Source organism: Nerophis ophidion, linkage group LG09 (genome assembly GCF_033978795.1).
Source record: "Nerophis ophidion isolate RoL-2023_Sa linkage group LG09, RoL_Noph_v1.0, whole genome shotgun sequence".
Classification (NCBI taxonomy): Eukaryota; Metazoa; Chordata; class Actinopteri; order Syngnathiformes; family Syngnathidae; genus Nerophis; species Nerophis ophidion.
The window spans coordinates 34,753,747-34,778,821 of NC_084619.1; the positions used below are offsets into that span (position 1 = coordinate 34,753,747).

General features: G+C 37.9%; 1 protein-coding gene across 3 annotated transcripts in view; it reads right to left on the reverse strand.

Moving 5' to 3' along the window:
• The window catches only part of LOC133559275 (inositol polyphosphate-5-phosphatase A-like), a 453,585-nt gene that overhangs the window by 38,806 nt on the left and 389,704 nt on the right, over nt 1–25,075 (reverse strand). For all 3 annotated transcript variants that reach the window (XM_061910884.1, XM_061910882.1, XM_061910883.1), the window contains one exon: nt 3,483–3,594. In XM_061910884.1, the coding sequence (XP_061766868.1) occupies nt 3,483–3,594 (112 nt within the window). The remainder of the gene's footprint in view (nt 1–3,482; nt 3,595–25,075) is intronic.

Genomic DNA, 25,075 nt, shown 5'->3' on the forward strand with positions numbered 1-25,075 from the left:
TCTAAAAATGTCAAAAATTCCTTTATAAATATATTTATTGAGTAATACTTCAACACAATATAAACTGTGAAAAGAAATGCAACAATGCAATACTCAGAGTTGACTGTTAGGTTTTTTTGTGGACATGTTCCACAAATATTGATGTTAAAGATTTTTTTTTTTGTAAAGAAATGTTTAAAATTAAGTTAATGAATCCAGATGGATATCTATTACAATTCCAAAAGAGGGCACTTGTTTATTTTTCAACAATTTTTTAGTTTTTTTTATATATTTTTTTCCAAATGATTCAAGAAAGACCACTACAAATGAGCAATATTTTGCACTGTTATACAATTTAATAAATTAGAAACTGATGACATAGTGCTGTGTTTTACTTATTTATCTCTTTTTTCAACCACAAATGCTTTGCTCTGATTAGGGGGTACTTGAATTAAAAACATGTTCACAGGGGGTACATCACTGAAAAAAGGTTGAGAACCACTGCACTAGTGTGCCGCGGCACAGTGGTTGAAAAACACTGATCCACACACCAGTGTGTGGGCAGAATGCAACCGCAAAGGTCTAAAATGGCTCGCTTTGCTTCTGTAGATCCTGGATTGATTTGAATTAAATGAGGAAAGTACAAAGCTGCATGGAGGTGTTTTCTAAATGACTCAGTAAACAAATTAGAGAACAGACTGCAACACAGGCTGTTTGCAGACAAGTGGGGAGGCTGCAAACGGTGGCTTTATAGAGAAGACGGAGGCCCGAGGAACTCTATATGTTCTGAGATATATTTACTTGTTCTGGGGACCCTGAGGCTTAGTGCTCAGAATGAATATTCACAGCCACCTCATCCTTCCATCTGTGAAGTGACAGAGGTTGCAACAGGGTGGATCACAACGATGGAGTTGTGGATACCTCGAATATTTCTAGGGAGAAGTAATTTTGGTTGTGATCTACTAAGATCCAGTTAACAAGGGCTAAACAGTCAATGCAAACTAGGGTTGTCCCGATACCAATATGTTGATACCGGTACCAACATGTAATTTGATACTTTTCAAAAATACGGGTTACCACAAAAAAAAATCAATATTGGCTTTATTTTAAAGGCCTACTGAAACCCACTACTACTGACCACGCAGTATGTTAGTTTATATATCAATGATGAAATCTTAACATTGCAACACATGCCAATACGGCCGGTTTAGTTTACTAAATTGCAATTTTAAATTTCCCGCGAAGTGTCCTGTTGAAAACGTCGCGGAATGATGACGCTTATGGTGACGCGTGCTTGTGACTTTATTGGTTGTAGCGGACATTTTATCCCAGCACCACTCACGGCTAAAAGTCGTCCGATTTAATTGCATAATTACACAGTATTCTGGACATCTGTGTTGCTGAATCTTTTGCAATTTGTTCAATTAATAATGGAGACGTCAAAGAAGAATGCTGTTGGTGGAATGCGGTGTATTTCGGTCGGCTGTAGTAACACAAACACAGCCGGTGTTTCTTTGTTTGTTGTGAAGCTTTAATATGGAACAGAGCGGTCAAGCGAACATGTTTCTCTACCACATGTCCACCGGCAGGTTTTGGTGAGACAATTGTGGTAATAAGTCTGCTCTTACCGTAAACATGAGCGGAGCTTGTGTCGTTTGTCAAGCAGCTGTCAAAGAGGCAGCTGTGACTTTCTTGGCTCCTCCATGGCTTCACTCAGAGACACTGGCGGTCACCACACCCCTCCGACTTTCAGGTATGACTTTATAATCTCACTAAAACACTAATAACACAATTATCAGATAAGGGATTTCCCAGAATTATCCTGGTAAATGTGTCTAATAACATCTGAATCGCTCCCACTGCCCTCGTCTTTTTTTTTTCTTCTAGTCCTTCACTCTCACTATCCTCATCCACAAATCTTTCATCCTCGCTCCAATTAATGGGGAAATTGTCGCTTTTTTGGTCAGAATCGCTCGCGCTGCTGGTGGCCCTGATTGTAATCAATGTCACGCGCACATCGTCTGCTACTTCCTGTTACAGGCAAGGCTTTTTTATTAGCGACCAAAAGTTGCGAACTTTATCGTGGATGTTCTCTACTAAATCCTTTCAGCAAAAATATGGCAATATCGCAAAATGATCAAGTATGACACATAGAATGGACCTGCTATACCCGTTTAAATAAGAAAATCTCATTTCCGTAGGCCTTTAACCAAAAAAAAAAACTTATGATACATTGAACATTAGTTACATACAGCAATGCAAAACTAATTTTGGCAAACAAAGGCTCCTAATTTGGCTGTTGACGTATGCAGTAACATTGTGTCATTTGTCATTGTATTATTTTGTCAAAATTATGAGGGACAAGCAGTAGAACATGGATTGCCAATCTACTTTATTTATTTACTGTTGATATCTGCTTACTTTCTGTTTTAACATGTTCTATCTACACTTCTGTTAAATTGTAATAAGCACGGAATCGTCTTTAGTACAATAGTTTTGAGTGATACTATAAATTTAGGTACCAATCTGAAACCGTGTAGTTAAAGGGGCATAATCAAAATTCTCTCATGACAAGGAACATATTTGCTGTGTTTATAAATAATAATCGTATTGATATAAATATTTAAATACGATTTTTTTATGTACAACAAGCCCGCGGTTGTCACCACAGAGACTCCTTTCTTCACAATCATTTTATCATGCTCCAACTTGTGGCGTTTCGCTATGTTTCGAAACATGCTGCACACAAATTTAACATGTGCCACTTTTTGTGGGCAATTTAGAGTCGGTCCCCTAGTACGATCTACAACGGAACCCGATTTTTTAGCGCGCTGAAAGTGCGCTCTGGGAATCGTTAGCACTAACTGTGAGCATGTGCTGGAATGTTACAGGCACAAGAAAATGCATTTTGCATGAAACACAATGGCTATAATATATCACCTGTATGAAAAAAACACAGCAGACATTTATACGCATCAATTGAATTACTTTTAATCATCCCGCTTAAGTCATCAAGCAGTAATAAACGTATAAAATTATATGGCTGATTTTTTTTTTTTTCTGACATAAACACACGTAGAATAAAGTATTGTCTGTATTTTCTTTGCAGCGTGATTGCCACCTTTCTCACAACCATTTGTGCTTAACTGTGCCAGTTTGCAGATTTCAAACATGCTACTAATAACGTAAAACAGCAGCCTCAGAACAGTTTAAGTTAATAATTTTTTCCTCTCCTTCTCCCAGTGTTGCCGGTGTTCTGAAAATCAGTGTATGTATATTCTGCATATTTATGAAGGCAAACATGCTAAATGGATTGCACTCTCTTTTTTGCTTATTAAAGAGACCACATTCTCTGCACAAACTTTTACATGTACTATCAAGTTTGCACCTTTCAATACATGCAAAACTTTAGTAGATTGGGCCCTATAACTATGCAATATTGTACATGGAAAGACATCTGAATTTAAATGAAGAAGATGGTATAAAAGCCATATGACGCTCACCTTTAAAACCATGTCTCTGGCAGATGAAGACATGAGGATTCGGTCACACCAGGCGGGGCATCTGGTGTTCATGTACTGCTTCCCCTGATTGCTGTCTTCACTGTACGGGTAGCTGAGGGGACACACAGGCCAAACACAATCAGTCCTGTCATTTTTCGGACTTTGATGCGCACTTAAAATTATTTCAGTTTCTCAAAAATGCCTTTTAATCCAGTGCGCCTTTAACACTTGTATAAGAGACACGAGTTGACTGCAGGTTGACTGACGCCTGTTCAATAAATGATGAACACGACACCAACATTTTGGTGTTTTATTGAAAACTTGAGGTCATTACAAACAGCGCACAAATATATGTCAAAATATTTCAAAAGGACCTTAGTAAGCTCAGAAGCTGCACCGCTTGATGGATTGTCAGAGTATTACGGCAACCGTGCTTCAACATACGAGTACTACTATGGCAGTGGTTCTCAACCTTTTTTCAGTGATGTACCCCCTGTGAACATTTTTTTTAATTCAAGTACCCCCTAATCAGAGCAAAGCATTTTTGGTTGAAAAAAAGAGACACAGAAGTAAGATACAGCACTATGTCATCAGTTTTTGATTTATTAAATTGTATAACAGTGCAAAAATATTGCTCATGTGTAGTTGTCTTTCTTGAACTATTTGGAAAAAAAGATATAAAAATAACTAAAAACTTGTTGAAAAATAAACAAGTGATTCAAATACAAACAAAGATTTCTACACATAGAAGTAATCATCAACTTAAAGTGCCCTCTTTGGGGATTGTAATAGAGATCCATCTGGATTCATGAAGTTAATTCTAAACATTTCTTCAGAAAAAAAGAAACAATATTTATGGAACATGTCCACAAAAAATCCAGCTGTCAACACTGAATATTGCATTGTTGCATTTCTTTTCACAGTTTATGAATTTACATTCATATTTTGTGGAAGTGGTATTCAATAAATATATTTGTAAAGGATTTTTGAATTGTTGCTATTTTTAGAATACCGTATTTCCTTGAATTGCCGCAGGGCATATAGTATGCGCCTGCCTTGAATTACTGCCGGGTCAAACTCGCTTCCCAAAATAATTAGCGCATGCTTAGTATTACCGCCTGGTCAAACTTGTGACGTCACCAGTGACAGTTCCCCTGTCATCATTTTAAAAATGGAGGAGGCTGATTTCAATACCGTTAATTTGAAATCGCATAAAGGGAAGATTAAGAGCTATTCAGTAGGATTTAAGGTCCAATCTTACATCACACTCAAATTTTTACTGCATACCTTTGGTAAGTCCCGTAGTGAGAAGAGGTTTTAAAATAATTAGCGCATGCTTACTTTTACAGCATGCCTTTGGTAAGTGCAGGAGTGAGAAGAGGTTTTAAATTCATTAGCGCCCCGGCGGCAATTCAAGGAAATACCGTATTTTAAAAAAATCTCAGGTACCCCTTGGCATACCTTCAAGCACCCCCATTTGAGAACCACTGTACTATGGTGTGTAAAAGGATCTCAAAATGGCACCTGTTAGGAGACATAATAACTGCCGTTTTGTTTCACAATATTCAATATTATGCAAAACCAACTTTTCTTACCTATCGTTAACTGTTGTAGTGTATTTGGGACCTGCATAAGTGCCAACAATTTGCACGTGTCTGCTATTGTAGACTGCGCCATAGTCAATAGGCTCCTTCTTTCTCCATGCTCTTCTTGAGAGGCATTCATCCTTTGATTTTAACATTTCTAATAAAAAGAAACGTACAGTTCTAACTTATATGTGTCAGTAGGCTCGCTATGGAAGTGCTAAAAACAACCATTAAAACAAAGATGACGGAAGAGGACACTGTCAAAGTAGAGTCACGTAAATAAGACTGCCCACAAAATGGCGCATCCTGAAGAGACGTTTTGAAAAGCGACTTCAAGATGGTCTGTAAAACATAATCTATTCTATTTGCAACATTTTGACCAAAAAAACACAATTACATGTTATGTAGACCACATGGAAGTGTTAAAAAATAAATAAATAAAATAAATTAAGAAAAAATCACCTGTAAAGGGGAACTACAATTTTTGGGGGGAATTTGGCCTACCATTCAAAACAACACATATGTTTTTCTTTTTTTATGCATTCTAAATATTAAATACATGCAATCAAAAGTCTGCTTACAATGGGGCCTCAAAAGGCTCTTAAAAACATCTTGATTACGGTTTTATATACATGCTGTAAGTATATGTGTAATGTAGTAACAGGCGGATTTATAATAACATTTAATATTTACATGTTTTGCAAATTTTAAAGGCCTACTAAAATGAGATTTTCTTATTCAAACGGGGATAGCAGGTCCATTCTATGTGTCATACTTGATCATTTCCCGATATTGCCATATTTTTGTTGAAAGGATTTAGTAGAGAACATCGACGATAACATCGACGCAAACTCTCCGCTCATGTCTACGGTAAGAGCCGAATGTAAACAACGGCTGTGTTTGTGTTAATAAAGGCGGCCGCAATTCACCGCTTCCCACCTCCATCTTTCTTCTTTGAAATCTTCATAATTCATTGAAGAAATTGCAAAAGATTCAGCAACACAAAAGTCCAGAATACTGTGTAATTATGCGATAAAAGCAGACGACGTGTAGCTGTGATCGGTGCTGGATCAAAATTTCCGCAACAATCCGTGACGTCACGCGCACGCTTCATCACACACGACATCATACCGCGATGTTTTCAACAGGGTACTTCGCGCGAAATTTAAAACTGCAATTTAGTAAACTAACCCGGCCTTATTGGCATGTGTTGCAATATTAAGATTTCATCATTGATTTATAAACTATCAGACTGCGTGGTCGGTAGTAGTGGGTTTCAGTAGGCCTTTAAGCATACACGGCGCAATAATATTAAATGAAGAATGATTCATAAGCCTCGCAAAGAAAAGTGGGGTGGAACCAAGCGTCTTTTTGTGTTTCCCCCACAATTTTCACGTCAAAATGTACCAACTTGTCAACATACGCCCTCATCCTTCTACTATCACAGTGAGAGGCTTGATTTATGATCTAGAATAAACTTCCACAAGCTTTGAACTTAGGAAGCAGATCACCAGTCAATGATGTCAACATAATCATACAAGCTTGTGATCTCGGCGCCACTATAAAAAGTTTGTTTGAGTTAGCGCTTTTAATAACAATATCACTAAAGCTTGGTTAATAAAAAAGTCACAAAATGTACACTGAGTATTGTTGGTGCTTTTTGGATATTTTTAATTAGGTTTTATGGGCAGAATAGAAGACTTACCATTGACTCCATAAAAGTGACTTTTATTTATGTTTATTTATGAGTAAGAATTCAAGATAAAAAAACTTTACGAAAGACAAAAATTCAATCTTGTCATTGAAGTGACAATATGGCAGTATGGACATAATATATGGACAGACTAAATAGCATTGGGGAACTGTCCCAGACAACTTTATTTATGAGATCGTGGTTTGATCAGCAGACAGCAAAAACTAATAAAGTTATTAGTTCATTGCACACAGGGAACAAACAGAGCTGGCAGATGACAATGTTGAATTATGGTGTATGAGTGTTAGAAATAATGAAATTGGTCCACGGATTGAGAAAATTAATGTTGTCTGGTGATCTGGTTGAGTATTTTTGGAGTAATCCTGCTATCAAAAAAAAAAAACAACTACAAATGACAAAACAATCAATACCACGCTTGTGCTAGGTGAAGGTAATCCATACAATACACACTCACAATAGGTGAAAACAGTTTTTACTTTGATTAAACCGTCTTACATTGTTCAAATTAGGGGATACATACAACTTTTTTTTAACTTCCAATACGATACCCAAATTGGAGTCTTTAATCCTTGCTGAAACTGATATTGACCCCATACGATATCAGCACAAATCATAAACCGTATATACAGTGGGGCAAAAAAGTATTTAGTCCGCCACCGATTGTGCAAGTTCTCCCACTTAAAATGATGACAGAGGTCTGTAATTTTCATCATAGGTACACTTCAACTGTGAAAGACAGAATAAGAAAAAAATATCCAGGACTTCACATTTTAGGAATTTTAAAGAATGTATTTATAAATTATGGTGGAAAATAAGTATTTAGTCAAACATTCAAAGCTCTCACTGATGGAAGGAGGTTTTGGCTCAAAATCTCACGATACATGGCCCCATTCATTCTTTCCTTAACACGGATCAATCGTCCTGTCCCCTTAGCAGAAAAACATCCCCAAAGCATGATGTTTCCACCCCCATGCTTCACAGTAGGTGTGGTGTTCTTGGGATAAAACTCAGTATTCTTCTTCCTCCAAACACAACGAGTTGAGTTTATACCAAAAAGTTCTATTTTGGTTTCATCTGACCACATGACATTCTCCCAATCCGCTGCTGTATCATCCATGTATCCATTTTGGTTTAAACTCAACTCGTCGTGTTTGGAGGAAGAAGAATACTGAGTTGCATCCCAAGAACAGCATACCTACTGTGAAGCAAGGGGGTGGAAAGAATGAATGGGGGTGCTGGAGCCTATCTCAGCTGCAGTTGGGCGGAAGGCGGTGTACACCCTGGACAAGTCACCACCTCATCGCAGGGCCAACACAGATAGACAGACAACATTCACAGTCACATTCACACACTAGGGCCAATTTAGTGTTGCCAATCAACCTATCCCCAGGTGCATGTCTTTGGAAGTGGGAGGATGTGAAATTACTCAAACTGACAACAATGGTAGGTATGAAAAACCTTAACCTATTTATTACTATCCCTTTGAGGCATTTGTGATTAAGGGCTAAATAAACTTTGATTGATTATTAATAATCTGGAATAAATTTATGGTGTCTGAAAGTTGAAGTATACTACAAATAATTTTTTCCACGGACGTGTATGATTCTGTACACTTTTTAATACATTTTTACCGTTGACACTTTGTATCTTTAAAGGCCTACTGAAATGACATTTTCTTATTTAAACAGGGATAGCAGGTCCATTCTATGTGTCATACTTGACCATTTGGCAATATTGCCATATTTTTGCTGAAAAGATTTAGTAGAGAACATCCACGATAAAGTGCGCAACTGTCGGTGTTAAGAGAAAAGCCCTGCCTCTACCGGAAGTCGCAGACGATGACGTCGCAAGTGTGGGGGCTCCTCACATATTCAAATTGTTTATAATGGGAGCCTCCAACAAAAAGTGCTATTCGGACCGAGAAAACGACAATTTCCCCATTAATTTGAGCGAGGATGAAAGATTTGTGTTTGAGGATATTGATAGCAACGGACTAGAAAAAAAAAAAAAAAAACGCAAATGCATTGGGACGGATTCCGATGTTTTTAAACACATTTACTAGGATAATTCTGGGAAATCCCTTATCTTTCTATTGTGTTGCTGGTGTTTTAGTGAGGTTAATAGTACCTGATAGTCGGAAGGGTGTCTCCACGGGTGTGTTGACGCGCAGTGTCTAAGGGGAGTCGACGGCAGCTATGGACGGCCCAAGCTCAGCTTTTCTCCGGTAAGAAACGACTTTTTAACCACAATTTTCTCACCAAAACCTGCTGGTTGACATGTGGTCTGGATCCATGTTCGCTTGACCGTGCTCTGATCCATAGTAAACTTTCACCTCCGGGAATTTTAAACAAGGAATCACCGTGTGTTTGTGTGGCTAAAGGCTAAAGCTTCCCAACTCCATCTTGCTACTTTGACTTCTCCAATATTAATTGAACAAATTGCAAAATATTCAGCAACACAGATCTCCAAAATACTGTATAATTATGCCGTTAAAGCATACTACATTTAGCGCTCATACTTCCTAAAAACGCGTAACGTCTTGCGTACACGTCATCATTACACAACGTTTTCAAGACGAAACTCCCGGGAAATTTAAAATTGTAATCTAATAAACTAAAAAGGCCGTATTGGCGTGTGTTGCAATGTTAATATTTCATCATTGATATATAAACTATCAGACTGCGTGGTGGGTAGTAGTGGGTTTCAGTAGGCCTTTATGTAATATGCAGCTATAATTATTGGATACCTCTTTATAATAACATGTGTTTTAGATAGGGGTGGGCAAATTAATGCGTTAATTATGAGTTAACTCATCAATCTATTAACGCCGACAATTATTTTATCGCACGTTTGCGTATGTTGTTTACATGCTTTTATTTTGTTAACGCCTTTTCTTAACAAGATGGCGTCGCCCGGCGTCGAGGGGCTGTTGGTAAATATGGAACATTTGGCAAAAATACCGACCGGACAATTCTGCAAATTTCATGGCTGGCTTACAGCGTGGTCACTCCGGGATCACTCACGACCGCCAGACAATTCTGGATGTGGATGGATCGGGCCGTTTTGGACTGAATGACGCGTGCTTGCTGGACCGGCTAGCTAGCATGGGAATACTTTGCCGGCTACATCCAGTGGCCTGTGAAGCAGCGGAGTATATGTGTTGTCTGTCTATTTATCAATAATGCAGACGAGGAGTTTTGGCTGAGTTCTTAACGTTTGCTTTCAGAGCGTGAATATCACAACATACAAGATGCCGTCATGGCGACACACAACCTTTACCGGGCTACCGCGCATGCTCGTCACTCCTGTTGCATGCTGGGTAGGGTAGTTCTTTTATTCCCTGGCTCATAACATCAAACAATTGGAAAATTCCCATCATATCAATTCCTAGATATGGTCATAATTATTTTAAGTGCACTACGCAGAATAAACACAACATTATTAATATTGCTACTACGGATAATTGGATCAAAAATTCCCTAAAACAGCCCACTACCTATAATATAGGTTTTTTAAACATAAGATCCCTGATAAAAAAAATGTTTCTGCTGTTACCTCAGAAATTGCCTGTTCAGATGTTATGATTGTGGCTCAGAGATTTGTATGTAGATTATATTTATTTTCCATAACAAACAGGATAACTTAAATACCCTGGCAGTGGTAGTAATAAGCTTAAATGTTTGTATTTACATTTTTTGAGTTGATTTTCATAAAATATGCTATTTAACTGCTACTGTTTAACAAGGACTGATTTAAATTGTGTTTGCACAACAAATGTTTTGGCGCTTTTGTTCATGTGGGGGAATATTCCAATAAAGGTGCACTACACACTACTTTTGAATTCATTATTGGGCTTTGCGTATACAATGCAGTTAATCGCGATTAATCAGAGAAATAGTGCGATTAACTTCGATTAAAATGTTTAATCGTTGCCCAGCCCTAGTTTTAGAGTGTAATATTGTTTATTTAAGGCACTGCTTTTCAATTATTTTCTGATACCCTGCCAGGAAAAAGAAAACATTCGTCTTCCCCCTACTCTTTGCTGTGACAATAAATAGTATCATTTGTCTATACGACTGTAAGTACACCTCTGCATAACATTGCATCATTATTAATATGAAAGAAAATAAATAAGAAATTCATATACTGTTAGTCAACTTACAAAAAATGTAACTTTATCAACATTGTTTTTTTAGTCTGTAACAGAAAATATTTGAAATGCATCAATTAACCAACAATTTAAAAAATAATTCCTTATTAACCCCAAATCCCCACCCATTATTATGTTTGTCTAGCTTGTGTTCTATTGTGTGCTAAACTGTTGTGTAGCTGCAATCTCCTACTGGCATTTAGCCTACCATGTTTAATTTTGGTAACAGTGCTGCAGGACAGCTTGCATTCTGAACGTTTGTACCGTTTGTGCACCATTATCACACCTTAAGTATTGGCTCATTTTGGATGTTTATGGGGGAGAAGATAGCACAAAGGCATGGTAGTTGCGATCATGTGTGTGTTAAAAACAATCACGTAAGGCCAAGTGTGCAGCCTTAGTTGTATTGTAACAGAGGGACAGGACGGGAAATTGTGCTGGTAGTGTTTCTAAAAGAAGTGAATGTGACGGTAGGAAAGAAAGACAACATTTGTTAGCATGAATGCACTGCCTCCATTCAATCTCGGATGTCAACAATAACAACAACTGAGACTCAATCTATTAAGATCATGCATCATTGTAATATGTTTTGATTAGAGTAGACACTATATGGAATAAAAAACAAATATTCTTTGAATATAGTGGCTGTTGGCTGTGTCAAGCAAGTGGTTGCTATAGACAAGGTTTATAATTGAGATGTCCTGATCCCGAACGTGGCATCGAATCGGGGGCTGATATTTGCCTTTTTAAATTGATCGGCGATCAGTTGATGAGCTGCCGAGCCGAACTGATCTTTACCGCAGCTGTGTTCCACATGAAAGATTACTTTGTTAGAGATGCACGCCCAGGGAGACGCAATTACATTTCCATATTCCTTGTTACACACATGTAGGGGTTGCATGAATTCCAAAAGTGTGCGTGGCTTGCCAGAACACCGGCTGAAATTTGAGCGCAAGCTGCAACAAGCGCTTCATCTAATGGATTAGATTTATATAGCACTTTTCTTTCAACCACATACTCACAGCGCTCACAATCACAATTGGTGGTAGTAAGCTGCATTTGTAGCCACAAATGCCCTGGGGTAGACTAACAGAAGTGTGGCTGACAATTTGCGTCTACAACCCTTCCGACCACCTATTATTTATTCACCAGTGTGTGCGGCACTGGGGTAAAGGGTGAAGTGTCTTGCCCGAGGACACAACGGCAGTGATTTGCCACAGTGCAAAGGTGCTTCTAAGGTACTAAAGCTCATTCCTGTGGTGCAAGAGAGTTAGTGGGCGGCCGAGGGTGGAGTGAGCTCTCTCGGTTGCTTTATTGAGTATGCTCCTTTCTCTGGCCATTTTCCCCCCACCTCAGAAGACGATGGCGTGGAACACCGCAGAGGCCACCAAAGATTGTGTGGGTGTTGAAATTATATTTTTTGTCTGGTTGCTTGTCAATGCATGGTGCAATCGTGTGTGTGCAATATATATTATTGGTTAAATATTTGTTGTTGTTTTATTTTTGCAGCTGTATGTAGAAATGGCTGATTGCATCAGCTCTGCTCTTTTAATGTATTTAATGTCCTTTGTGTTCTTTGATGTTTCCCTCTTACATACATGTTTATTTGTGCTATGACTGAGTTTTTTTTTTTCTTCCTTGGCCTCAGTCTGGACCTCCTCTTCAGGGGCGCAGGTTTGGACTGAATACCTTTTACCTGTTTCTCACTTTTTTTTGTATGGGACGCCAGAAGTTGGCAGACCGGTCAGCGATTCTGTTCTGTTTGTCTGCTCTTGAATGGGATTATGCTGAAAATGTAAATTTAGAATAGAATATAATAGAATGGACTTTATTGTCATTATATTTGCATATAACAAGATTAAAGACTCCAATTTAAGGTGCGGTAGTGGGAACAAATATGGGGTGAAATAAATAACACAAGAGTATAAAGGAAAAAACTAACAATTGAAATAAACAGACTACTATCCAATAAAAATAATAAGCAATCCTGTACAATATACACAAGACTATAGAAATACAAAATACTGTACAGTATACAGAACAAGACAAGAGTACCGAAGTAGTAAATAACAATCAGTGTCGGACGTATTGCACTCGAAGGGTAGGATTGCACAGTAGGGTATTAGGTCATGATTTTTCCTATTAGTATTTCCCCTCAGGGATTAATAAATTGATTCTGATTCTTAGCACTGACGGTTCTTTACATGAAAGTGCTGGTGTGTAGGTATCGTGATCTGTGTGGGGTTAAACAGTCAATAGTTTTTGGGTAATTTTTAGTTATTTTTTTTCATTGATGCACACATCTTAAAAGTGCAATTTCAATGTAGATGATGTGCATTTCTAGAAATAAATAATGAACATATTAAAATAAAAAATATTTGCCTATTGCAGATATTTTCCATTAAATATCTATTGAGGTTATCAAGTGTGTTTTATAAGATTAATCGATGAATCAAACAAACTAATAAATGGACTATTTGATGATTAAAAGATAGCTCTAGCCCAACTCTGGAGGTTAATGCACACTCTTTGGGCGTGTGGAGGTGGATCTCCGGTCCTGTGGCGAACACAGGTGTATGTGAGGTGTATTATACTTGTGTGTTGGAATTTGAGATGTGCTGCTTCTCGACTGCTCACACAAGAACTAGAAATCCACATCAGCGCTAGTAATGCACATTTATAAAGACTCTTACTGATTAAAATAATCATTATTAGAATTAGCATGAAGGCATTTTAACTGCCACATCTTGTATACAAAATACTAGAAAAATGAATGAATGGAATGAATTGAAAAATACGAGCGATCAGATCATCTGCTTTATGTCACAAAGAGATGAAAGTATTTTCCAGAAAACAACAGGAGGTGCATTAGCTTGACTAGTCATCTGAGTAATCTCTGGAATCAACACATGCAAACAGCTTAATCAAAGCAATATTTCTCTGCCAACTGCGCAGGTTGTGAGAGTGTTTGGTGGAAGAAGAGAGAAGGAGGGGCAGAATCACAGCGAGAATGAGAGCAATTTAAGCGGCACGGGCGAGGGAGAAGACTCAGTAGCCGATATGTACCACGACATCCTTACACAGTCATCAAAAACAGATTAGGAGCGCCGGCAAATGGCCAATAAAGAAAGCATGCGTCTTGGAACAGCAGGGAATGATCACTTGATTTAAGCAACGGCAGGAGCGGCGCCGGGCCAGCTGATAAAAGATTTACATTGGTGAGAATTCAATTTGCCCATTCGGCTCATCAGGCTGCTTCAGATTTACACCCCACCAATCCAATTTGTTTGCAGGCGCTCATCAGGGTGGAAGGGAAGGCTTACACACTGTAATACCAATCCAATTTGCTCCTTCAGTAGCATGTGTGCTAACTGTAGCAGAACAAAAAACTAAGCAGTTTTCTTACAATTAAAAAAAAATAAAAATACCCTTGGAGTTTGAAAAAGACCTCCCACTTCTTCAGGTATCCCAAATGAAACTGTGGCTATATCAATTTAATTGTTCTATATCAACATTAAAAAACTAACTGCAGGCTAGCATGTGTTACTTAAAGTGGTTTAAGAGAACTGATTCACCAAAAAAGTCTATTTGTCCCAATTAAAAGTTCAACTTTGTGACAATTCTCGTTTGGAGAGTCAATCACATCTGTCTCACACAAATGCCAGTCACACGTGCACATTCAATAAAGAGGTATTTAAGAACGGAAAGATGAAAAAAATGATGCTATGGTTTCTACGGTGCATCCAAAAAATATTCACAGCGCTTCCCTTTTTCTATATTTTGTAATGTTGAAGCCTTATTTCAAAATTGAATAAATTAACTGTTGTTTTCGAATTTCTGCAGACAATGCCTCATTATAACAATGTGAAAAAGTTATATATTTTTTATAAATTGCATATTTGAAAAAAAAACAAAATACCACCACCACCAAAAAAATAAAAAGTATTCACAGCCTTTGTTAAACATTTTACTGTTACACCTTTGGCAGCAATTACAGCCTCAAGTCTTTTTGAATATGATGCCAAATGCTTGGCACACCTATCTTTGGGCAGTTTCGCCCATTCCTCTTCAGAGCACCTCTCAAGCTCCATCGGGATGAAAGAGAAGTGTTAGTTTTCATCCAGGATGTCTTTGTACACTATATATATATATATATATATATATATATGTATATATATATATATATATATATATATATATATATATATATATATATATATATGCTATATATACACATATGTATATATATATATATATAGCTGTATAAATATGTATGTATTCATATATATACAACTATATATATATAGTTGTATATATGTATATATACACATATATATATAAATATATATATATATATATATATATAAATACATATATATATATATATACATATATATACATATATATATATATATGTATATATGCTATATATACACATATGTATATATATATATATATAGCTGTATAAATATGTATGTATTCATATATATACAACTATATATATATATATATATACATATATATACATATATTTACATATATATACAGTTGTGATCAAAATGATTCAACCCCCACACAATTTTGGTGTTTTAGCAAGTTGGACATTTATTCTGTATTTTGTTTACAGTCATATCAAATAAAGATGTGACAAATAGACAAATGCAACTTAAATTGTAACACTGCATTTTACAAAATACCAAAAAAGGACATTTTTCTTAATATCTCATTGACAAAATTATTCAACCCCCTAGTTACATGCATCTTTAGTACTTAGTAGAAAACCCTTCGGCAGTAATTACATCCTTCAAACGTGATACATAACCGGACACAAGCTTCTTGCAACGATCTACAGGTATTTTAGCCCATTCCTCTTGGGCAAAGGCCTCCAGTTCATTGGGCTTGCGCAGTGCAACTGCCTTCTTCAAGTCCCACCACAGGTTTTCTATAGGATTTAGGTCTGGCGACTGTGAAGGCCACTACAGAGTCTTCCAGCCCTTCTTCTGCAATCACTCTGATGTTGACTTGGAGGTATGCTTGGGATCGTTGTACTGTTGGAAGGTCCAACGTCTCCCAAGCCTCAGTTTCGTCACTGACTTCATGACGTTTGCAGCTAATATATCCTGGTAGGAAATTGAATTCATAATGCCTTGAACGCGCTGGAGATTCCTGGTACCTGAGGCAGAGAAACAGCCCCAGAGCATGATTGACCCCCCCACCATGCTTAACAGTAGGTAAGGTGTTCTTCTCTTAGTAAGCTTCATTTTTTCTCCTCCAGACATAACGTTGATTCATAGGCCCAAAGAGTTCCACTTTTGTCTCATCACTCCATAGAACAGTTTCCCAAAACCTTTGGGGTTTGTCCAGCTGATATTTGGCATACTGGAGTCTATTTTCCTTGTGCCTGGTAGTCAGAAGTGGGGTGCGCCTGGGAGTTCTGGCGTGGAGGCCTTCATCTCGTAGTGCACGCCTTATTGTCTGGGACGAAACCTGCGTTCCCCCCTCTGCAATGTCCTGTTGTAGTTCTTCAGCTGTTACCCGGGGGTTTTTCACCACTGTACGCTTCAAATACCGGACAGCAGTTGCACACAGCATCCTCTTTCTACCACGCCCAGGTAGTGTTTCCCCTGTGCCTTTAGCTTTAAACTTGCGAATTATGCTCCCAACTGTGTCTCTTGGAATGTGTAATGTCTTTGCTATTTTCTTGTATCCATATCCTTTCTTATGAAGATAAATTACCTCCTCTCGACTTCTTTGACCACTCCCTGGACTTCAACATGTTGCAAGTACACAATTGACCATCTACAAGAAGCTGAGCGTCACAGTCTTTTTCAATCAGTTTAATTGTTGCTCGTTATGTTTCTAATCACATCTACAGGTGTTTTCAACACCTGATTGAAAATACCTTATTCAAAGTCTGTTCTTAAGAGTTATGATCTTCAAGGGGTTGAATCATTTTGTCAATGAGATATTAAGAGAAATGACACTGTTTGGTATGTTACAAAATATAATGTTGTAATTCAAGTTGCATTTGTCTATTTAATGCATCTTTATTTGATGTGACTATGAACAAAATACGGAATAAATATCCTACTTGTTAAAACACCAAAATTGTGTGGGGGTTGAATACTTTTGATCACAACTAAGTATTTTATTTTATTTTTTTTTATTAAATCAGACTAGCCCGGTACTAATAAAGGCAATTCAATCACGATCCTCGAGTGTCTCTTTTTTCCCCCTATAAGTTGTTAAACATGTGATGTCTCGACTCACTGAAAACTTCGCCGGTACAAAGTTTGAACACCCCGGCTTTACACCATTCTCTACTAGGATGTAAAAACACTTTTTGCCGCATCAAAACTACTCATATCTCGCATTTCACTGTTGAATATTCTGTTTTACTCCAGAAAGAGACAAACTCCCTGCTTTCTTTGTAGCACAAACAGACAAATCGATCAGGAGCAATCAGTGCATCGAAATTTGATGATGTTATTCAACATCAGCGCCCATGTTCGCTCGCTTTGTGTCTGTTTTGCCGTGATCGTAACTGAATTAAAGCATCAATAATGAGTAACCTTAAAGAAATTATTTAGGGTTTTGGCTTAATTTTTACACCGGACACCCTTCCTGCAGCCATGGCCAGGGATCAAAACTATGCCTTCTGTCATGCCAAGCAAAAGCTTGTACCGTTACAGGACCAAATATTTTATTTAGATAAAAGGCTCCAGCACCCCACGCAACTCCAAGAAGGACAGGAGGTAGAAAATGGAGTGATGGAAAAAAACAACAACGCCAAAGTAGATTTTAAATCAAACATTCAATCGCAGTTTCAATATTAAGAAAAAAAAAATCCTGCAATGCAATTATTTTCTTAAACCATACAACCCTAGTAATGATCTGTCAACACCTTTTAACTTACAGTATAATAAGCACATAAGAAAGTTAATGTGTCACTGGTTCTTCCAACGGTGTACCACGAGTACCTAGAAAATTGTTATATAAAACGATAGGTATTATCATTGATGTGGAATGTATGTTTTGGCCTCGTTTAAGTTTTATACTCTTACTTTATTTGATTAGATGCCCTGACTGTAGTCCAACATTTGACACTATTTTTGCTTACAACATATTAATAAGTAATATATTAAATGTACATAATAGTCCCTTTTTTTTTTTTAAATAAATACCAGAATACAAGAATAATTTAAAAAAGAAAATATGGGTAAATGTGTCATTATGGTATTCTCTCTGTCCAACGATACCTCAATATCAACTAGAAAAGAATGATCATAGACAACCACAACGTAACCCACAGAGTTATTTCTAATACAGTGGTATCTTGGGTTTCATTTGTAATCAGTTCCAAAATGTCCCACAAGAAACTAATCGTATGGAAACAGAAGCATTTGTTTCCCCACCCAAAATTTTAACACAATTTGATCGAAAATATTAGTAGCCTTATATGCAGAAAACAATGCAAAAATAGATATAAATGTTCAATGCGATCTTTATTGAATTTGTACTCAATAAAACTAAAAAGTTGTGGAGTGCGCAGTTCTGCAGAATGAATTGGCTAACAGACTAATTAATTACACGCAATGTTTGGCCATACAATAACCAAAATAGTGTATGAAAACTGGAGCACAATGTTGGCTACAATTTTCATCATTCACCGAATCGTGCGAAAAATAGCATCACACTGCATATGTTTATGTACAATAACTACAGAACACCATTAGGCTGGAATAATAAGGCGCAGTGGGAGAGTGGCCGTGCGCAACCCGAGGGTCCCTGGTTCAATCCCCACCTAGTACCAAACTCGTCACGTCCGTTGTGTCCTGAGCAAGACACTTCACCCTTGCTCCTGATGGGTGCTGGTTAGCACCTTGCATGGCAGCTCCCTCCATCAGTGTGCGAATGTGTGTGTGAATGGGTGAATGTGGAACTAGTGTCAAAGCGCTTTGAGTACCTTGAAGGTAGAAAAGCGCTGTTCAAGTACAACCCATTTATCATTTATGTATAACATTAAGACATTGATTTGAAGACACAATTACATTATTAAATTGCTTTAAAACACATTTATCAAATGAATACTGTTCATGTGTGGTATTAATTGTAATAAACATGAAACACAGATTTATTAAACGTTACCTTATGTAGGGATAGGCTAAGAATTCTGTAGTATTACATGCACCGACCAAAGTTTGGCAGTAGTATTGGGTACCGATTCACGTAAAATCAAACAGTGTTATTTTTGGATACCTTTGTTGCACATGGCGTCACATCCAGTTGCATAATTGACACCGTTTCAAACACTTGGCCGAGAAACAAGCAGTTAAGCACAGACTCAACCGGAATGCCTTTAGCTAATGTTACAATTCACCATGTCAACAGAGAAAGAAGAAGGTGCTCAAAAGTAAAGGTAAGCTCCACTTTTCAATATGCGCAAACTCGATGCTAATCTATATTGAATTTGCAATAGACATGCTACAAATTAGCATTGGTGACGGCGTGGCGAAGTTGGGAGAGCAATCTGAGGGTTACTGGTTCAATCCCCATGTTCTACCATCCTAGTCACGTCTGTTGTGTCCTTGAGCAAGACACTTCAGCCTTGCTCCTGATGGGTCCGCGTTAGTGCCGTGCATGGTAGCTCCCGCCATCAGTGTGTGAATGTGTGTGTGTGTGAATGGGTGAATGAAAAAAAGTGTCAAAGCGCTTTGAGTTCCTTAAAAAAAGGTAGAAAAGCGCTATACAAGTACAAACCATTTACCATTTGGCAATTTTACATTTTGATTTCAAATAATTTAATTCAATTCATTTCCAAAAAGTTGGTAATTAAAACTACAACCATGATGCGTGTTACAATCAAACAGCTGGTGTGTATTAAAAACAATACTTACAGTATAAATACTTTGTAGGACTCAACAAAACAAAAACACTTGGCACATTCAGCTTAATTGCAAAGACTGGTAATACATCGTCGTCTATACACTACTGTCATCTAATGCAGTGGTTCTCTGCCTTTTTTCAGTAATGTACCCCTGTGAACAGTTTTTTAATTCAAGTACCCCCTAATCAGAGCAAAGCATTTTTGGTTGAAAAAAGAGATAAAGAAGCGAAATACAGCACTATGGTCATCTGTTTCTGTTTTGTTTTTTATTGTATAACAGTGCAAAATATTGCTCATTTGTATTGGTCTTTTTTGAACTATTTGTAAAAAATGATATAAAAATAATTAAAAATTTGTGAAAAATTAACAAGAAATTCAATTATAAATGCAGATTTTCTACACATAGACGTAATGATCAACTTAAAGAGCCCTCTTTGGGGAATTGTAATAGAGATCCATCTGGATTCATGAACTTAATTCTAAACATTTCTTCACAAAAAATAAATCATTAACATCAATATTCATGGAAAATGTCCACAAAAAATCTAGCTATCAACACTGAATATTGCATTGTTGCATTTGTTTACACAGTTTATGAACTTACATTCAAATTTTGTTGAAGTTTTATTCAATAATATATCTATAAAGGATTTTTGAATTGTTGCTATTTTTAGAATATTTAAAAAAAATCTCACGTACCCCTTGCATACCTTCACGTACCCCCAGGGGTACGCGTACCCCATTTGAGAACCACTGATCTAATGTATTGGAATTGCAATTGCATGCAAGTCTACTATGTAATACAGTGCAGTACAGTTCTTGCAATGAAACACAGAAGTGTAAGAAAACAAGATAAAAATTGGACAGCACAGTTCAGTGTTAAAACATGTAGATTCAAAAACACATTTGAACACACACAAAAGTACTGGGAATTTGTACTGTAGACAGAGTACCAATTTTCTTCGGTACCAAAGTACCGTAGAATTCGTACAGTAGCGATTCAAACTTGAAAGGTACCCATCCCTAACCTTAGGTGAGGGTGGGTAGTGCACATTTGTGTGTGGGGTTAAAGCAGGGGCACAAACAGGGTGAACACACGCACGCACACGCACAGAGCCCCCCCCCCCCCCCCCCCCCCCACCAGGTGAACAAACAGACCTGCAGAGTGATGCTCAAAGAAGTGCCCTGCCTCCAATTAGCATTAATAGCACTTAAACTAAGGGGTAAATGCATGGGGGTTTTGGTATGCTAATCAAAAGGCTAAAGAAGTGATCTGGGGATAAAAGAGAGACTGAAGAATAGGATGAGTAAACCAGATAGAAAGGGAGGGAGGCAGGAGAGAGGGGCTAAAGAGGGATCAGACAGAAAGAGGCTTGAGGAAGATGGAAAAGAGCAAAATCTTCAAAGGGTTAGAAGAGCTGCTTGACTTCAGGGTGGCCTGAAAGCCACCTGCTTCCTGAAGGACAGACCCCAGCCTAACAGTGAACAATCGTCCTATCAGGGCGTGAGAGCAACTCTCTTATGGCTTTATTGACCAACAAGCTGGAGGTCACTTTGGTGTTAAAGGAGATTGGGAGAAAATGAAGTTTTCCTCCTCACTTCCTCCTGACAATAAACTTCTACCAGATAGCCCATTAACAACAAAACCTGGCCATTTTTCATGACAGTCCGCAGTAAAAGTTGATTAAAAACACACTACAATGGCAATTAAAGGGCCATTCCGTGCACCTGTGTGTGCATGTATAGGTAAGGCTCCATGTCTGTACCGCACCCTTCATTGGTTCCGAGGGAGATAACAAGCCTTAATGCAACAGCAAACAGTTGAATGGCGTGTTATGGCTGCAGTGATTAATGTGTCTGATTAGTGGGTTCACAAATTTATCACAGTTGGTAAACGGTCTGAGAGGGCGTGCAGGCTGGAAGCCATCCGTCCTATCAGACACCTATTGCGCACACAAAGACTAATTACACCGATTAAAGGGCCCAGCTGACTGACTAACATCTGAACCTGTTTCAAAGAGCTGATGCAAGCTGTACACACAGGGTGACACACTTTGCGAAATGCAGGCCCAGTGATAATGTGTTTTACAATATTAATACAACATGGTAAAGTCATTAAAATAATTCTACCTGGACAAAAATTATGCTTAGTTCTGTTGACACTGTCAGAGAGTTTATAGACATGTTCTTCAGTCACAGTCCTATGCTCCGCACATCTATCCCACCACAGTCAACAGTGGTCAAATAATAATTTTCTAGTCATTTATGACACTCTTGAATATACCGGAATAATATACTCATTTGTAGAACATATTTTATCGAGTACATATCTCGATTTGCTGATTCGTTTTGTTTGCCCATTTTTGTGCCACTGAGCCATCATCTCAGATGATGCATGGGGGTAAGGTACCACATCGAGAGCGTGTACAGCCCATCAAGAGCTCACTCATTCACGCTTGGTTTGAAGCTTAGTGTTTGATTTTACTGCAGACACATTACTCACATTTACTTCTGCCTGTTTGTTTTCAGACAGTGAACGCGACCTAGAGTGTGTGTATGGCAAAGAGAGAGGGTCTTCATTCACAAGCAGCGCTGAATTGCTTGACCCTTTTTTAAAAGGGGGAGCTATGCTGCTCAGTTTGGGGCTTTTAGAATATATTATATTATTATTATTGTCTGTATTGTAGTGAGGAGAAACGAAGGAACTGAAACAGACATAACATTCGACAGCTTCTCTATATTTTCATGGATTCATGTACGCCATGTGGATGTTATTTTGACCAGAAGTTGCTTCAGAGTTCCAAAATTGCCATTTGATTGGAAATTTCTAAATTCTACACATAAACATGCATAACACTATGAAATGACTGAGGGGAGGAAGACATGTTACTTTTTGACTGTCAGTCAACATATTCTGGTTTCAAGGCGCCACACATTAGAGCAATATGTAATATCCATCCGTCCATCCATTTCCTACCGCCTGTCGCTTTCAGGGTCACGGGGGGTGGAATCTATCTCAGCTGCATTCGATAATTAACTTTAAAATATATTTGGCTTTATGCAGACAGACTCAGAGCTTTTGTCTACATCATATTCTTAAACTGAAAAAATTGTTTTTAATGTAATGCAATATATATATATATATATATATATAAATATATATATATATATATATATATATAAATATATATATGTATATATGCTAAAGCAATGCACATATTAATACCTCTTACACGCTGTTTGTAGCACGCGATAAGACACACCATGCTCAACAGATACTGGTTGCTGAACATATCTGCATTTCTGTCACTCAAATGGTGGTGACGGCGGAGGAAAAAAAAGAAAAAATCCCAACCTCTTGCACTATTGTTATCGCACTAATTAAAACCTAGATTTCAATTTGAGGTTGATTAATCGTGTAGCTCTAAGACTGACTACGCTGCAGTCCGACCACCTTGCCACGTCTGCTACACGGTAGGACATGTCTTGAATGGTCCGTTTTTCTGATTCGGTGGGTATCGTCCTTTGCACTAACATTTACAGTTCCGATGGTTGGAGGACAGGATTGAGTTGATCTCTGGCTGTGGACAATTACTGCCAGCGGCAGAAATGCTCATTCTAATTGTGCCAGTAATTTAATGCAAAACACAAAGACAAACGACAGCTGATATCGCAAAATACTGGTAAATTGGGGTACTCGCCAAACTCCTTCCCAGACCATGCCTCTGTTGTGATTGGTCAGGGGTAAAGGACACTCGTCAAGTTCTTGTACCAGACCCTTCATAAGCTCTAGGAGTGACATTAATCAAAACCGTGGATAACTTCAAAACCTACCACTATCATGATATGGCACTTCCAAATCATGTAGCACACAAGTACTTGCTCTCTGAGCATTATGTCGGTCGCCACTCGTCAATCAAAATGATTCAAGGGGAACTGCACTTAAGCACTCTAAATAAACATCCAACTTCGAATTAGTTAATCACTATGATATACCCGGGCAGCACGGTGTAAGAGGGGTTAGTGCATCTGCCTCACAATACTAAGGTCCTGAATAGTCCTGGGTTTAATCCCGGGCTCGGGATCTTTCTGTGTGGAGTTTGCATGTTCTCCCCCTGACTGCGTGGGTTCCCTCCGGGTACTCCAGCTTCCTCCCATTTCCAAAGACATGCACCTGGGGATAGGTTGATTGGCAACACTAAATTGGCCCTAGTGTGTGAATGTGAGTGTGAATGTTGTCTGTCTATCTGTGTTGGCCCTGCGATGAGGTGGCGACTTGTCCAGGGTGTACACCGCCTTTCGCCCGAATGCAGCTGATTTAGGCTCCAGTGACCCCCCCGCGACCACAAAAAGGGACAAGCGGTAGAAAATGGATGGATGGAATATAAAATACCCAGAAGTCACTTTTTAAATTTCATCTCTTTACAACATACTGTAAAATGCATATTATCTAAAAGGATGCCTTACATTAGCCACAAACTGGAGGATACATTATTTTTTATCAGGATATTATTTTTTTTAAATGTTTAAAAGGTTTTATACAATAATAAATTAACATGGATTTTTCTTCGCTAATGGCAATAATAAAACTTAAAAAAAAATGTATGATTAAAAAAACAAGCAAAAACATAGACAGTGTGTTTTGTTGTTTGTAGTATGGCGCCATCTTTTGGACGAATACGCTCACTGCAGGTGCTGCAGTGTCCTTCCATGTATTAATAGCAGGTGCTGCAGTGTCCTTCCATTTATCGGTAATGCTTTTTTTTTTTTTTTTTTTTCCAACGGGCGTGCTCCTTAGTCTTTTAGCAGTCCATAGTGTCTCTATTCGTATGGATTCTTCATTCACCACTCAAAGCACCTTTGGTAAGTTTTACAGTATAAGTAAATGTGTTTATACTTACTAAACTGTCCCATGTGTGATGTGTTTTATATTTGCTTTTGAAGCTAGCGGGTCCATGACAATGAATTTTGTTTTGTTTGATCAGCCGTTTTACTGTGGTGCTACAGGCACCGTTTGGAAAAAAATAAAGTATGTAAATAAACATTTACAACATCTTTTTGTGTAAATAACTCTTTCAAGAATATATATATCTGTGGCTTATAGTGTGGTGCATCTAATATATGCAGAAATATTTTTTTCTACTGAAATTTAGTGGGTGTGGTTTATATTCCAGTGCGCTCTTCAAATATCGGCTTGGGACTCGAAATCGGATCGGATCAGATGCCAAAAAATGTAATCAAGATCAGAGGTCAAAA